General features: G+C 43.4%; 1 protein-coding gene across 3 annotated transcripts in view; it reads right to left on the bottom strand.

Annotated features, from left to right (window-relative positions):
- Positions 1-14,401, bottom strand: part of PIGQ (phosphatidylinositol glycan anchor biosynthesis class Q) — a 37,835-nt gene that overhangs the window by 20,099 nt on the left and 3,335 nt on the right. For all 3 annotated transcript variants that reach the window (XM_052772641.1, XM_052772640.1, XM_052772642.1), the window contains exons 2-5: positions 12,613-13,313; positions 7,381-7,512; positions 6,052-6,172; positions 416-542 (exon numbers count right to left, since the gene is read on the bottom strand). In XM_052772641.1, the coding sequence (XP_052628601.1) occupies positions 416-542; positions 6,052-6,172; positions 7,381-7,512; positions 12,613-13,286 (1,054 nt within the window). In that variant the 5' untranslated portion in view covers positions 13,287-13,313. The remainder of the gene's footprint in view (positions 1-415; positions 543-6,051; positions 6,173-7,380; positions 7,513-12,612; positions 13,314-14,401) is intronic.

Genomic DNA, 14,401 nt, shown 5'->3' with positions numbered 1-14,401 from the left:
TAATAAAATTGCACTAAGGTGAAATCAGTGATAGGACAGGGTTGGCATTTGCATCCTGAGAGCACACTTCTCATCCCTATCCTATCAGCTGCCTCTTACATGGCAAAGACTACAAAAGCCTACATAAGACCTAAAGCCTTCCCTTGGACACTCACCACTAATGGCACCAAATAAGTAAGCTCCATCGTGATTTGCACTTCTTGCAAAGCATCAGTGCAAGCGCTTTATTTAATATGCATGACTTCCTTGTGTGGGAATCCAACTTTGGCTTGAGTTCCCACAGCAGGAAGACTCACAGACAAGTTCATACTTGCAGTAGTGCATTTTGATTCATTATTCACCTCTAGGCAAACATTAAATGCTCAGGAGGGAAGAGATGAAAAGGGAGGCTGAAAAGTAAAAGAATTGCACTTACTAATCCAAAGATGGATGTGGTAAAGGAAGAAGCGGCCCAAAACTTGGTCCAAAGCTCGGTTCATTTTCAGTCCAGCTGGCACTCCCATTAGCCACTGGAGCAGGTCCTGGAGCTCTTCAGCTATGTGCTACAAACACATGGAAGCAAGGCACTTGAGATAAAAGGCTTCTACCACACTGAACAGGTCCAGTGCACCTGTACATGCTGCCCCCCAAAAAGTATTCTTACCACACCCTTCAAACAAATGGAAAAAAAAATCCAAATGACTACTTTACAACTAGTTAAATCAGAAATGCACCTTTATTGACTCTTCACTGAATCCAAACATAACAGCAGAGAGGAAGCTGAACTGCTTTAACGTTCTCAGTGCTGGGAACACAAACCTAGTGTTTGTTTATGACCACCTCTTGTAGACTTGCACAATATTTCTTGGTGTAATGAGAGTTCTTGAAATAGGCGGCAAATGCTGGTGCACAAATCGACTTCTTTGGACAGTCAACTGAAATGTCAGAACTGAGCAAGTAATTTAACCATGGGGAAGGCTGTCAGGATTTTAAAAGGGGGAAGATGGCAGTGCACTCGCAGGCAAAAAAAGTGAATTTTTACAAACAAATAATCTGTACATGTTTAAAGCAGGGTAGAAAACACAATTATATAAATGTGTTTCATACATAAACAAACTTTCTTGATACTCTGTGGTGTACTAGGCAAGATTAACCATGCTGTATAGCACTGATCTTGCCTACCACTATTGTGTCTCTCTGCAGGCTTCATGCCTGGGAGATACCCATGGCAAACCAGTAAAAAAGCCCTCTCAATCATTGAGAAAAAAGCCTAATGGAGGTCGCCTGCAAATCACCAAGGGCTTTGACTCACAACTTCTGGTGATTTAATCCCAGGCTGATGTTGTTTACTGATTTTCTCTCTCCACCCCACTGCTCTGCTGGAGGTCCCCCTTGCAGTCGACAGGGCAGAAGACGGGGTGGCTCTGCTCCCTGGTAGTTTGCACCTGACCTACTCACCTAAGCTGAAACCAGCAGTGAAGTCCATTTACCAGGCTGTGAATTGAGGTAGCTGAGAGTGGTAACTTCCAGCAAACAGTTCAGGAACTTACCTGGAAGAAATGACCTCTCACACTGTCCCGCATGAACAGAGGTTGTGAGTAAAAGCCTTCTACCTCTGAAAATTCTACTTACAGTCAAGTCCATGCAAGTGAATTGCACTGCAAATTGTGCACGTGTCAAAGAATCAAGACAAGCTAACTAAAGCTGATGCACTGTAGCCTACTTTCCCTGTCATTCATATGGATAATTTCCCTAAGGGGAAATTATTTCCAAGGAATGATTCCATTTTATTTATTAACCAACAGGATCCTTGCAAAATGAGTTTGTAAACATTTACTTTTAGTGTAGTGGCGAAATTAGGGGCTCCATCTTCAACTTGCCCCAAAGGATTGCCTTTTTATTTCATTCATTTTCCCTCTGTCTCACTGCAAGTCAGAACTAATTTGAACCCATGGATCTTACCTCTGTGGCTGAGAAGTGTTAGCTGCTTTATAAATAGACTGTTTTTAATAATTAAAGTGTTGGACTGGTAACTTGGAAAAAGCATTTGGTGGTTTTAATGAAATATTTAAATGTTTGAAAGCAGTCCTTCAGCAAGGCTGTTTTTCAGCACTGAATACTTCTGGAGGCTGCCAGTCTCAGAGGTGCTACTAAATTCTGACAGAGGCACATAGCTCTGGGAAGGTGCCCTAGCTTGCTGTTATTTAGCTGGGCAAGGCATTTCAAAACATAATCCTAAGGCATAACCTTGCAGGTTGTTTTCCAGCCAGATATTTTAGGACTGATCAATAGCAAGTAGAATCAGAAAAGGTGACTGGGAGTCCAATTCTTCTGTTGTAGTCACGAATACTGAATGTGGCCAGTATTAATAAATAAGATACACTGAATCGGAAGTGTTTTGTAAAGAGGTGCAGGGACGAACATTACCAAACTGGAGACTAAAGCTAATACGGTTTAGATGAGAATACTGTGGAAATATTTTCTTTACTGTCATGGTCTTCTTTCTAGTCTCCATAGGCAGAGGGTCTAACGGTGATGTGACATCGATGGAGAAGGACACACAGCACACTGCAGGTGGGCACCGGGAAGCACAGTGTGAACTTCCTGACCAGAGCATCTAGTGCAAGTCAGAGCAAGGAAAGCCAAAGCACTCCCTACTTGACACACCTGCCCTGCATCTGTTGCAGGCATTTGGAGCTCTAAGTTATACTATTTTACAAATTAACATCTAAGAATATTTTTCAGGAAGTGTCCTCTCTGCTTGCTTTGTTTATGGATTAGCAGAACATGACTGAATAGGAACTTACATCCAATTATCTCTAAACCCCAGTAACACTTTTGGAGGCACGATCTATCATAAATATTTAACTGTTTCAAAGAGATTACAGCTTAAGAAAAAGAGACAGCAGCAAAGATGAAAGAGGTGAAGGAGCAAAAAACAAACAAACAAACAAAACCCCCCAAAACCCCCAAGATGGTTTATAAGCAGTTTTTTTCAAACCAGGCAAATGTAGCACTTTGAGTTGGGTATTTTTGAAAGAAGATTGTCTCGTGGAAGGCAAAAACAAGAACAACCATTGGGAAGCCTGGTGGGATCGAGGGAAGGAGGAGGGTAAGAGTTGTGAGGGCACCTACAGAGAGAAGATTATTCACATTTTCCATTCTTGGATTTGAAAGCCTGCTCCAAAAATCAGCCCTTCATATGGCATACAGCTAGTCGCCAGTTACTCCCTAGGTGTCTCTGAATCACATCTGCCTCATTTACTGACAAAAGCAACTTGTTATTACAGTCAGCACAGCGCAGCTCATCAAGCTGTGAAAGTGGGAGCTGCAGTCAATGAAGTCTTGTGCATCATCAACAATTGCTAGCTAAGTGCTGATTTGAGAACCATTATATCAGGGGATGACGAATGATGGCTAGGGAATACGGTTTCATCCTCACATCAGCAGGCTGAGCTTGTGACCCTGGCAGTTGTCGAGAGCCAAAATAACCTGCCTGCATCTGCTCCCTTCCAGAGAGATGTTTGCTCGGAAAAAAAGTGAACACTGCATTCAGTCCCCACACAGCTACAATTTTGTCAATATTAAAATCAATCAATCAAACCAATAAGGTTATATGTTATATAAGGTTAGTTTGTCAATATTAAAATCAATCAAATCAATAAGTTAAAATAAGGTTATGTATATAACCTTATAATATATAATAAACATTGTAATATATATAATGTTCTATTTACTAACAGATACAGAGATGTAAGGTCAATGCCATCATCAGATCTGGGGCATTTTTGATATATCAAAAGCAGAATAGCAAGGAGCATTAGGGAAGGAAAAGTAACTCATTCTGCATATGGGAAAGTTTGCGTTACTGAACTTGGCAACACATAAGCACTTGAGAAAGCCCAAGTGATGGGAATAATGCGTACCAGATGGACACTCAGCAGCAAAGAGGAAACTTACTGCTGAATGGCTAAGGGGAGATTTTGCTGTCATACTGAAAAAGAAGTAGTGCTGGCTTGCACACCACATACTGAAGTCATTGGTATATTTTGGGATTACTCAGATCTGCGTTTTTTAAGGCCTGCACATAATGCATATAAATCAATGCCCACCGAAGGCAGTAAAAGGACTCCAAATGATTTTTATGTCCACAATCTAATATGCTTGAAAGAAAAAACTAAGGCTGGAAAGTAAGAAGAGTCATAAGTGGCCTGAAGTGATAAGGCTGGAGAAGCAGAGAAGAAAGGCATTGACTGACTACCAGGCCACCCACACAAGGAGGAGTTAGCACTTCCAGGAAAGTAAGTAAACAGCTCTTGGTGATAGCAAGGTAATGAAGTCTGCACATGTAGGAGACATGGTGAAAATAACTGACACTATGATGCCTAAGCTGAGTGACAGCTGAGCTAAATTACTGAAAGAGGAATGAACAAGCAACTCTCACAAGCAAGCCTATCCAGGACAGGTGCTGGGATTGGATACACCTTGAGCACAGAGAGCATCCATCTGCCAAAGACACTGGACAGATGGAACCCCTACTGGAGCCACCTGTGCAAACAGGAGCACAGCCAAAAGCCACTTCCTTGCAGACTTGTTAAGAAATCAGATTTCTGAGAGCTGGACACTTAGAGTAATCCCACAGGGAGAGCTCTAGCGAACTTAAAATTCTCCAGCTGAAATATCTGTAAGGGAAAAGACTTAGCAATAAGACTTAGAAAAATATTTTTAGTGTATAGCTCAAATACAAGAGCAAGTGTATTGCAAGAATTGTGGTCCTTTCTACCCCACCACTGCTGCTGAATAGTGTCTGCAGCAATCCTTAAAACATGCAATCCTTAGAAGTTTGACTATGAAAGATAACAAAAATAGCAATAGTCACAATCCACAGCTATGCTGGACAATCCATACACACTTTCTGAAAGCACAGCACATACAAGAATGATCCGAGACCTATGGCTTGTAACAGTTAAAAGGTTAGACATGGACCAAGCAGATCATCATCAAGGGAAATGTGAGCTCTTCCCAAGAAAGACAGCATAAGTAGGAAAAATAAATTGCTGCTGGAATTCTCTAATCAGAATAAAATTCCTCCCAACCAAGAAGCTGGAGAAAGAACCAAGAGGATGTTCTCCACCTGCTAGAAAGAAACCAGTGGAAAGATCCACCTTCCCTCCCAGAAATGAAAGTGGGCAGAGAAAGGATTAGGCTGTACAGCTGCATGACAGTGCTCAACATTGGCCGCACGTCTGTTCCCAAGACACAGAAGCTCTTACAACAGAGCTAACTTCAGATTACTGGTCTGGTCTCCAGCCTCTGAAGTACATTATATGTTCCTTTCTGCCACTAAACAGATATATTGGAGTACTGCACCTAAAATGAACCACCAGAAAAGCAGGATAGTATGAGTCATACTTGTTCTTCATGAATTTATGCTGATGCCAAGGGATCTTAGTGGGCTAGAGGAGTTATGTTTGAGAAAAATCACAGGACACAGCAAGTTTTCCTAGGTTACCATCTGTACACCAGAGCTCTTAGACAGGATTTCAGGTGTTTGTATCCTGACTAGCTAATGCCTTTGGATTTCCCCATGAAATTCCTCTCCACAAGCACAGCTGCACTGCTTATCAAATTTGACTTTTCAGCAGTTTATCAGATTAAACCCAGGTTACAGCTTTTTTTTTTTCTCCAAACACCCCATATAGCAACAACTTGAGGATACTTCCTGTCGACTCCAGAATAAAAGTATTCTGGCTTGATAACCACTCAACCTGCAGCTGCAGAGCTCTGTCCAAGCCATAACTGTTACTTCAGGAGCTGGAACAGCCCTCTGGTAAATATCTAATTACTATTCACTGCACACGCAAAGCAGAGCTGTGTTCCTTTTGAGCAGTCCCAGCAGGATTGATTTGAAGATTTCACTGTTCTTGAGGAGACCTAATTTGCATGACTTCAGACAGGACTCTCTCTGAAATCCTTGCGCGTAAGGCATTGCCTCCTTACAACTACCCCAGGCATCAAGAGCTGGTCAGTACCCACAGCAGGTGAAAGAGAAACGGCTTTGGCCAGACTTACATCAGCCACAGGGATAAGAGTGTCAGCAAGGTGACCAATTCGGTTCTTTCTGTACAGCCAGGACATGAGCAGTATCCCCAGAGCCACATCAATCAGCAGAGAGACAAAGATGTTGGCTTTCCTGCATGCAGGATAAAGAGAAACAGTGTTAGAGAAAATGGAAGGACAGTGTTTAATGTTTCAATGACAACTGTCGGCTTCACTTACATAGCATCTTTAATGTCCGAGGGACACCAGGACAATTTAGTGAAGAGGCACAGTGTAGAGATCTTTTGACTTTCACTGGTGTGCTGCTACTTCTGTGGCCAGACACAGAGCCACTTGGAGCCTGCCACACCACAAAACCTTTTTTAGTAAGGGGAGCGAAGAGTGGGATTGAAGCTACAAAGAGCAATGCTAGACAAAGTGTGTGTGTATATATATATACACACACACACACTCGGGGGGGATTTACCAATACTAAGGCCACCAGCACCTGGAGTATCCACGTCGAGATCAGATGGCTTTCCAAGAGGTATACTTTAGTTGAACCACTAGTCAATGTAATAAATAGTGTTTCTGGGTACATAAACGTACCCAAAAGGGCTGCTGAACTGCCCCTTCGCTGCTAGAGTTTCTGAATGAAATTCCATGACGCGAGTTATTCGGGAAATCAGATTAAACAATCACAGTTACTTTTGGCCTTCAAATCTGCTAATCTATTTTAAGTGTTCCCTGGGAGTCTATTACTGCAGGATCAGAGAACCACACAGAACAAGACTCACTGTGTAATGGCCGTAGGGCATTCAATATCTGTCTCGGATCTCTGCCTCTCCCTGTTCCACTCCCTGCACTGCGTGTTTACTTTTTCTGTTACAGTGACTTTGTTACGGCTGTTGGAGTCTCTGGTCTGCAGTTACTGCAAGAAAGATTCCCCAAAAGAGTGGGTGAAAGAGGGGAGCATTTAAACCTTTCTGCTCTTATGGAAAGTGCCACTGAATACTGATTGCAGTTTTTGGTTAACAGCAACATATGTGAAAGCAATGAGCTTGTGGGAGTAGTGATAGCAAAGCACTACACATATGGGTGCAGTACAATCTTTCTGTGGGCAACATCCCAGTCGCCTTTCCCAGGCTAGGGAAAAAGGCATATATATGACAAAAGGCATAATTAATATAAACAGAGTGCAGAGTAAAGATCTGCAAACTAGCAGGGAGTAGAGCAAGGAAGGCAATGTGACATGGTGCAGTGAGGATCCCATAGTGCTGTGTGGGCACAGGATCCATGGTTTGGGTTCCCCAGAGACAGGGCTAGAGCAAAGACATGCATGACTTTATGTGTACTCTATACCTCATTAGTTGAGTCTGGTTTTGAGCCTTCTTATTGCTGCTGATGACCTGGAGGTGCTGCAGGCGATGTCCCAGCTGCTCACAAGTTGAGAGTTTGCTCCATAAGAAAGACAAAGGCCAAAACTTCAGCACCCTGCAGAAACACCATGGGAATGTCCCCTTTTGCTTTTGCCATATAGCAGGCTGTCCAGCATACAAACTCCATGCAAAACATTCAGTGTAAAGTTAAGGTTGTGCAACCAGGGATGGTGTCAACATATTATGATTAAAGAATATTAGATGTTAACTACTCTCTTAAAGAGTAACAGAATTAAGGCAGCTTTTCCAGACCAAGACATGTAAAGCAGACAATGCAACTGCTCATTTCCATTCTGTAAAACCACGTGCCTCGCTCTTCCAAGGAAGCCAGAAGACAACGCCAATTCCATCCTGTGCTTCGGGATACATCACTGGGCTTGTACACTGCTCTCAGTCTCCAGGAGTCTGGAGTCAAGGCAGTTGTGTGTACAGCGCAACAACACAACATGGTGCAACTGCTTCACAAATCCCAGTATCGCTAATCGCAAGTCTCTGTCCAGTGTGAGCTTGGTGTTACAAACAGCTGTGTTCTCCCTGCAGTTTCTGTCCCTTTTCCCCTCTTTTCTTTTTCTTCCACTTGATCCTTTTCTTCTTTTTTTATTACTTCCAAATTCCTTTCTCAGGATCTTCATGTCTATCTTCTCTCCACTACCTTGCCAAGGGTGACCAGCATTATGTTGATAACACAACATTTAGCATTTAATTAGGTTTCAAATTTAACATCCACATTAGGCTTGTAGGGGAGGAAATATTCACACGGTTCTTTCTTTATGACTCAGAAGAAAAGTACTAAATGATGCTCAATTATTTTGGGGAGTTACTTGTATTACCACACAACCTATCAAGAAAGGAACAATGGTGATTTGTGTGGTCTAAAATGATACCACTGGATGCAGGCTGGTCAAAGAATGCACAGTAGTGGTACAGCAACACAAAGCACCATGTTTGTTGTAGGGAATAAATTCTCATATGGACATAATTTGGATCACTTCTTTCCTGTACACAATGGTTGTTTCACTATTTTCACAGTGTTTCACTGTTTCTCATTAAAGGTCCAGGAATCTATGTTCACTTTTAGTCACTTCCTTCACCTACTCTTTCTTAACTGCTTTGGCGTATTCCTTCAGTTTACACTCATTCCAAATGCTAAAACTATTCCCGGTATCCTGCTTAGCTTTTGAAATTGTACAGCTGTTTGGATCATTAGTGAGCATGGCCTGCAGACGTCCCTGCAATGTGTGCATGCCTTCCCCAGATTTCATCCGGAGGACTTCAGCCTGTCGGCCAGCAGCAGAGTGCCTTCAGGACTGGCCAGGATAAAACGCAGGATGGGCAGACTGGGGCTCCGGCTGCTATTTATACATTTTACACAAATCGCAAAGGTTTGGCTCATTCAAAATCCTGCTTGGTTCACTGTGGTTGCTATCCCCTTCCTCCCCACATCGTCCTGAGCCCTTTCAACCATCCTTTGTGCAAGGCTTGTCAGCTTAAAAAACAGAGTGCTGAAGTCTCCCCTTCCCCCTCCCCATTCAAATTTCAGACACATTGGGTTTGAAATACATGCAGTGTACTGTGAATCACTCAATTTGAGGCCTCCAAGTTACTCAGCTCTTTGTTACAGCCTCCCACCTTAGAGACAAATGAATGCACTGTTCTTCAGCTGACTTGTCAGGTGGTAATATCTAAAGTGGCGGAGGAACAAGCACCATGCAGGGGAGGGAGACACGGGGGGGACTGCACTGGCCACTTATCTCAAAGACCTGGGTTCGCAGATTCACCGAGGCACAAGCGCAGATGAGTTTTCTCTTCCAATTATATCCTAGCCCAGTGGTTACAAATTCTGGTGTGGCAAACCTTTGCTAGAGCAGAACATTGCACTTGAAATGCAAAGAAGAGGGAAGGAGAAATGCTCTGCCTGTGTGGTAGAGCTACCGTATGTAGAGATGACTGAAGGTGAAAAATTACTGGTCAGACCAACAGCTGCCAGACCATCTCAGTCCAAGTAGAAAGCAATGGCTCTGGGGCCCTGTGCTGAACACTCACTGGGCTGACAGTCTCCCCATCCTCTCACAGCAACATGTGTCTCCTACCATCCGTTGCCGCTCCACAACTCCCCAAGCTAGACGCAGCTAGCTTGTGGGTCACCCACCGACCAGACCATGCCTGGTCAAAGGAAAGGACAGGCTGCTGCTCTCTTCTGCCTGAGGAATGTCTTGCACAAGCGAGAATTATTTCCAAAGCAGTCTCATCCCCAGGAGCACCCAGCATGCACCCACTGCAGCCTGCAACGGGTAAATGCATCTCCTTGATTGAACTGGATGGGTCCAAAAGACATGTCAGAGGTCTGTGCTTGTCTGTACTACGACTGACTCTCTTTTCTTTTCACTTAACATCAAGAGGACAACCTCTATTCCACTTACATACTTTCTTTGGAAAGTATATACTTATTTACATAAATAAGTATTTACATACTTATTTAAATAAAAATACAAACATACTGCAAAAAGCTCAATAGTTGCAAGATGTGCTACTGTAAGTCTCATCTCCAGGAGTACCGAGAAAGAAAGCCAAAAATATTTCTTGCGTGGTCTCCTACCCCTATGCATATCGACTATGCATTGCCATAAATGCTCCCACTTGTTTACCACACAGTATACAGAATGATTATCAGAAGTGCAACGGAAAACCAACCAAATAAAACAAACAAACAAACAAAAAAACAGTGATGTTGTGTCATTGCATTATTTAAGCAGCAGGAGATCTTTGGGGTATTTCCAAATATAAGGAATTTTAGCAATAAATTAACATAGCCTGCAAAGTAAATCTCGATTTTCCAATTCAAATTTTTTTTCCAAGAGTGAGAGTGGATTTTTCAGATATCAGATGAAAAGCAATCTTTCTGAATCTGAATCACAAGCAAATATTAAAGCTCCATGAACGAGAACCCCCAGCTGTCTTCTTGCTCGAAACTGCAGGAACAGTGCCTCCCTTCTGGATGAGGAATCAGAGGTCATGGTGTTTGTAAACGGACTTCTTTTTAAAAAGAGCACGCAGAGTTTATTGCCTCAATACCAAATCATCCTGATGTCCCCAACAGCACACTAGAGACCTTCGGTGGTAATGGAAATCCTGCACACGTGTCCCTCCAAAGAGAGAATTGCAATAGCCACCCCATAGCACAAGGTGGTGCTGAAGAAATGCCTTAATTTGAGATGTACAGGACTTGAGAGCACTCGGTGAGCTTGGATGGATGTCAGTGCTCACTTGGAGATTTCTAATGCTGCTGCCCTGCTTCCCTGGTGCAGATGCACAACAGTGGCATATCCAAAAAAGCCCCAAGCCTCTGCAGCCTGAGATGACATCACTGACCTCTTTCTTTAGCTTGTCGATGATGTTACCCCTTAACATCACGAAAACCTGGGAAAGAAAGAAGCCCTGTGACCAGGAGGAGCAAAAACCTGGTAGATCTTATTTTATGGGATGTCCTGTCCCAGCACAGGGAGGAGGGGACTGGAAGGACACCTGCACATGACATCTTGAACCCTCTCTGCCTTGTGTATGTTGGCACAAAGGAGGTTGTACCACACATCACGTGCTAAATTGAACCAAATTACATTAAATGACTTAGAAGGTCAAGCAGGAGGTTTGTTATAAAGCCAGGTACTAATCTCTGTTCTCCAAGACTGATGTTTTAAAACATCTGTAAGATAAGTAAATATAATGCTGATACTATGGGTGAATAAAACAAAGCAGAAAGAAACCTGTAGCTACCTCCCAAGGTTAAGAACAAGTTCAACCTAGGCTTACGCACAGCAAGCCTTGCATTCTGCCTGCTGGTATGTACAGCTGGCTGCTAGTCTGGCTGCTGCTCTGGCTCAAAACGTCTGTACTGGGCCTAGGAAAAGCTGAAATCAGAATAGCTCCGGATACGCTGGGTAGCAGCTATCTGTGCCCAACCTGCCAGACTGAGCTCAAGCTCCCAAGTTATGCTTAGACTGTGGCCTTCTGGAAATAAGTGAGACTTGGGCTTAACCTGACTCTAAGCCTGGTTTGAGTCCTAGCACTGATCAAGATGGGCAAGTCTGACATTGAGACCAAGTGCCTATGCAGAAAAGGATCATCCTGTTTGTTGGTAGTCACATACAGTCCATGGACAGCCAGAAAAAGGACCTTCAGAGCTGGCACCCAATATTCTACCCAACCACAAAGTTCTGACTTAGTTATCATTAACAACCATTAACTTAGTTACCATTAACAACATTAATGGATAGTCAGTGTCTACAGAGCAGTCCCAGGAACCAGTGGTTCCTGATTATATCAGGTTTGTGTTTGACTCTAAATCCCTTCCAACAGAGCAGTCCAAAACCAGACAGTTTTCCCTTTGTGTACCAAAATGCATAACCCAACTGTTTAGAAAATCTTTGCATATGAAGAGTTTCACTGTAATTTTTTTATGACAGTTTCTTACAACTGGAAACCTGTTAAAAGACTCCATTCCCCATACCCTTAGGCTGTACTTGAGAAGATTTATCCATGAATACATTAGTAGCTGTTATCCAAATTTCATCAGTTAAAGTGTCCCCTTGCAGCTTGGAACCTGAACTCCACTCCCTTCTCTGGCACAACCTCTCTAGGCAGGCTGACCAGATGTGTTATTAAGCTTTATATGCAGAAGCTTCTCCCCTTCCAATCTGCTCAGAATCGCTCTTTAGTGCAAGCACTTGCCACACATTACATTTGAAGCATCCTATTCAGTTTCATGGTTGCGACAACAGGATTTCACCAAGGATTCATGTTGACCAGCATTCCCTGTAACCTACTATAAGGTGCCAAGGTTGCAGCACCACCATCTGTTAGAGAGACTATGGATTTAGACACAGTATTTGCTGATGTTTCACAGCTGTGGAAGGACTCATAGCAAACTGGGAGTAGTGAGTCCCAGCTATCAAGCCATTAAGGAGCATTAAGCCTTTAGCCTTGCGTTTTCAACGGAGCTCCCAAAAGTTTAACAGCAGCTCTGCGGCAGCCTGTTTCCAACAGAATGATTTTGTATCAACTGTATTTCTCACTGGGGTTGAGCAGGAACCCTGCAAATGCCTAAACATGAACTACATTTCCATGCAAAACGTAAGCTGGCCGATGTCGCATTACTTACCTGCTCCTGCAGATCCCAGAGATAAGTGAAAGCAGGAATGTCAGCAGCATGCACACAGGCACAGAGGCCTGCTTCATCAACTCCACGATGATACTAGCTTCAACGCCATCTGACTGCCAGTGGGTCAGCTTGATGGGCCCATCGTCGTATCTATCAGTCATGAACAGTATCTTACTCTTTGCAACTGTGTCAAAGACGGCAGAGAGCTTTGAAGCATCATCTGCCTTGTGGTCAGTGGAGGTAGCTGTGGCCAAAGGGGGATGTAGATGGGAAAGCATGACTTTGCGCTGGTCATAGTATACTAAGATGATTTCTTCCTCCTTAGGGTTGTTAGAGTGTTTCTGAAGGGTAGAACAGCTCCAGAATTTGCTGTCTCCCTCTTTGCTTATCTGAATCCATGGCTCATGGGAGAATATTGTCCCAAGGTCTCCCAAGAACTCACTCAGACTCTCTTCTTTCTCTTGTTTGCTGTTGCTCCATGAGCCAAGCACCGAAACACTGACTTTAGTCACCCGTTGGACTTCACTGAGATACTGCTTCACCTGGACAGGAATAAAAGGGAAATGGACCACCGCAAGGATAACAGCAGAGTTCTGTTCGGAGATCCAGCGCCCGATCAGAATGCCACTTTCTGCTGAAGAGCAGCAAGACGGAAAGAAGACCTTAAGTACCATGGCAGTGATCCTGGAAGAACGGTACACCTGCAAATAAACACAGAAATAAAACTTGAGAATGGCAATTAAATGCAAGGAAAATTTGAGCTGACCAAAGCCACTGGGAGGAGGCCCAGTCAAGTTTTAAAACACTAAGTCCAACCATTCGCCTCTGCACTGAAACTAGATAATGACATTAGTGACAGCCAACAGGGATTTCAAATCAGAGGAGTATTTAGGAGGTTCCCAAGAATCTGCAGTCTTTGAAGTGAGGGGTGGTGAGTTTCTCAGCAAAGCCCTTTTCCCAGTCCTGGAGCAGTCTTTTATGATACTGCAGCGATAAGCACAACCCATCAGACCGGCCAAGATCAGGAATCCATCCAGCCTCAGATCTTGGATCTGATACTGGATGCGCTTGAGCACTTCCTAGAGAAGCAACTACATCATAGCAGACCGTGATGCATCTGGGGAATTTCCTTCTATTACCGACAATCAAATAGTGGTTTATGCTATAAAGCCAGATAATTTCAGAGCCTCCTTTACCATCTAGGAACGCCGAGCTGTGCTCTGCAACAACCTCACTGAACAACCTTAGTCAGATCACTCATCTCTTCTTGTCTCACTCCCCTCATCTGGAAACAGAGGTGATGATTTTGTCAAAAGGGACTATAATGATTAACGGATTGAAGTTTATGTAGTAGTTTTAATTCATTAGATACAAGATCCTAAAAAAGGAGAAGCATCTCTGCTTTATCAGTGTTCTTTAGCTACAATATTTTTTTTCACGTCATTAAGCAAACATCTCAATGGCTTTGTAAGACTTTTACAAAAAGGAGCTTTGAGGCAGTTGACAATGTCTCTTTAAATAAGGTGGAGGTTCCTAACAGAAATATAATTGCAGTAAGGAGGGCGCTGGCGCAGAACAGTCGGCATCCGGCGCCCGTTGTCCTTTCCCGTCCTTCAGTGCTTTGTTAGAGATGTGAAAACTCTGCAGGCCCCCGAGGCTGGCTCCTCTGTGAGGGACCCAGTCAATCGGAAAGAGGAACAGAGAGTGTATTTATAACACGTAGAGAGGATGAACAATGCGAAGGTCCCTGGTGGTTTTGTTTTCTCTCTTTTTAATACAATACAATTGA

This window comes from Harpia harpyja, chromosome 21 (assembly GCF_026419915.1).
Source record: "Harpia harpyja isolate bHarHar1 chromosome 21, bHarHar1 primary haplotype, whole genome shotgun sequence".
Lineage (NCBI taxonomy): Eukaryota > Metazoa > Chordata > Aves > Accipitriformes > Accipitridae > Harpia > Harpia harpyja.
The sequence above is the reverse complement of the archived record's forward strand: the minus strand, read 5'-3'. Positions and strand labels throughout refer to the sequence as shown.